Source organism: Acanthisitta chloris, unplaced genomic scaffold (assembly GCF_000695815.1).
Source record: "Acanthisitta chloris isolate BGI_N310 unplaced genomic scaffold, ASM69581v1 scaffold19504, whole genome shotgun sequence".
NCBI lineage: Eukaryota > Metazoa > Chordata > Aves > Passeriformes > Acanthisittidae > Acanthisitta > Acanthisitta chloris.
In genome coordinates, this window is record NW_008667841.1 from 1 (window position 1) to 2,441 (window position 2,441).

Below are 2,441 nucleotides of genomic sequence, written 5' to 3' on the forward strand. Positions count from 1 at the left end.
TATCATATGTCACTGCAGTGATACTTTGTGGTCTCACCCGAGTTTTATGTTTGAAAATGCTATTTAAAGAAGCCTGGAAGATAGCATATTAGGCAGCTTTAAAAGCAGGTTGGAGTGTGGGGTGGACTTAAATTCGATGTAAATGAAAGGGTAAAAAAAACCAAAAAACAAACCCAAACCAAAACAAACCACATAGTTTTCATTTAGGAAAAAAATATACAGTTAAACAGACACACATACAAATGTGCAATCTTAGATTCTGGTCAGTATTTAAAAGCAGTATAATCAACAGGAAGGAGCACTTACCTATTGAAAAGGATGGTTTAATAATATATATTTATATATATTGGCTTTATGTCTTCCCAATAAAATGTACACAAAATACCCCCTTCGTTCAGATTAGCTCCCATATTAGCCTGGGTAAGAAAAAGCATTCTAAAGAGTGGAGGAAAAAATGTATAAAAATGTTGAAAGAACCTACAGTTCCTTATTAGGCGAAGATACAATATTTATTCCTTGTCTCCTGGGATGAAGCTCCTCTATCTATTGTCCTCCCAGTTCTCAGTGCTGATGCTTAATTTTCAAAACTTCTATATTACCAAGGGACCTACGACATCAGCCAAAGAAATACCCAGCAAGTACAAAATCTGATCCAGGGAGCAGCTTTTGTGCAGAGGGAAAATTTTGTTCCTACAGGTTTTTAAGGAGGTGCATGGAAAAGCGAGAGATCTGATCTATGCAGATACATTGCAAATTCTCTCTGTCTGTAGAGATTTTTTTCTAAAAAAAATTGGGGAAATACATGAACTTTGGATTTTTCAAATTTTTCCTTTTTTTTTTTCATTTTTTCCTTAAATTTGGAGAGGGGACTTTTATCCAGAGTTGGGGTTTTTTTCCTCTTTTTTTTTTTTTTTTTTCGGAGAACCAAAAAATGTCAACTACCTTTCCAGGTCTCGTCCACGATGCAGAGGTATTTTGTGTGTGTGAGTGTGTGTGTGTGTGTGCGCGCGTGTGTGGATGTGTGTGTGCGTGTATGTGTGCATATGTGTGTGTGGATGTGCCTGTGTGGTTGTTTCCATTTTTTTAAAATCCATATTGGACCGTTACATTTAATTATAATCCGGCTTCAGAGATAACTTAAAGAAGTATAGAGAGAAAATTCGTTATGACATCTGTCGCCAGCAAGGGCAACTCATTACCACGTTAAAACCGTTGCCAGAACGAAAATCAGAATAATACCCCTAATAATATAATGAAGTGGAGAGAAATCACCACCAGCTCGCCAGGAATGGGGAGTTCTCGCTAAAAAGCAGGACTCTCCTTTCTTTCGAAACGCAGGGAAAGGAGGGGGGGAAAATTTGGATCTGATTCGTTATTTTAAAAAGAAAGAAAAATAGGGGCTCAAAAAAAAAAGAAGGGAAGGAAGGAAGGAAGAAAGGAAGGAAGGCAAGCAAGCGGCAAAGCTTTCTCAATGTATAACGCTGTAACATAGGGACGGGACGCGTGTGTATTCTCGGTAGTTTCCTCTGTTTGATGACTTTTTTTTTGTGTCAGCCCCAGATATTACAGCTGTGATCAGGAGGTGGATGGATGGACAGATAGATAGATAGATAGTTTTTATTTCAGTGCGTGGATTCCTTTCGCTTGACGGTATTAAGGGCAGGCTGGGCTGTTTATGATTTTTTGAACAGACCTTTATGGCACCAGCCCAAGGTAGGAAAGGATCTTTTGTTGCTGGGGTTGCCGCTCGCAGGCTTAGACGCTTCTGCAGGGGGAGAAGCTATGCAGGACAGAGTGCTTGGAAGAACCGTACCCTGGGTTTTCAATGACAAACCTCCAGTTTTGGGGTCTTCTTTTCACTTCTTCCTTTCAGATACGTCATGACGGATCAAACAGTTACCGTTTGATGCAGCTTGGATGCCTGGAATCTGTGGCCAACTCGACTGTCGCCTATTCCTCCTCGTCTCCTCTCACTTACTCTACCACGGGCACCGAGTTCGCCTCCCCGTACTTCTCCACTAACCACCAGTACACCCCACTGCACCACCAGTCCTTCCACTACGAGTTCGAGTTCCAACACAGCCACCCGGCAGTCAACCCCGACGCTTACTCCTTGAACTCTCTCCATCACTCCCAGCAGTACTACCAGCAGATCCACCATGGAGAACCCACTGATTTTATTAACCTGCACAATGCGCGGGCGCTCAAGTCCTCTTGCTTGGACGAGCAGAGGAGAGAGCTGGGGTGCTTAGATGCTTACCGCCGCCACGACCTGTCTCTTATGAGCCATGGATCCCAATATGGGATGCATCCAGATCAAAGACTCCTGCCAGGACCAAGCCTCGGGCTTGCAGCCTCGGGAGCAGACGATTTGCAGGTAAATAGCATGCGATCTCCTTTCGAGATACCTTCTTCTCCCCTCCCCCTGCCCTGGACATTCC

At 43.0% G+C, this 2,441-nt stretch overlaps 1 protein-coding gene across 1 annotated transcript; it reads left to right on the forward strand.

Moving 5' to 3' along the window:
* Positions 1-931: 931 nt before the first annotated feature.
* On the forward strand, positions 932-2,377 carry LOC103800314 (transcription factor AP-2-delta; the record flags this gene model as incomplete). Its single annotated transcript, XM_009072690.1, has 2 exons — positions 932-970; positions 1,874-2,377. Coding segments are annotated over exons 1-2 (543 nt in total), but the record flags the coding sequence as incomplete, so codon positions are not given.
* Positions 2,378-2,441: the final 64 nt, after the last annotated feature.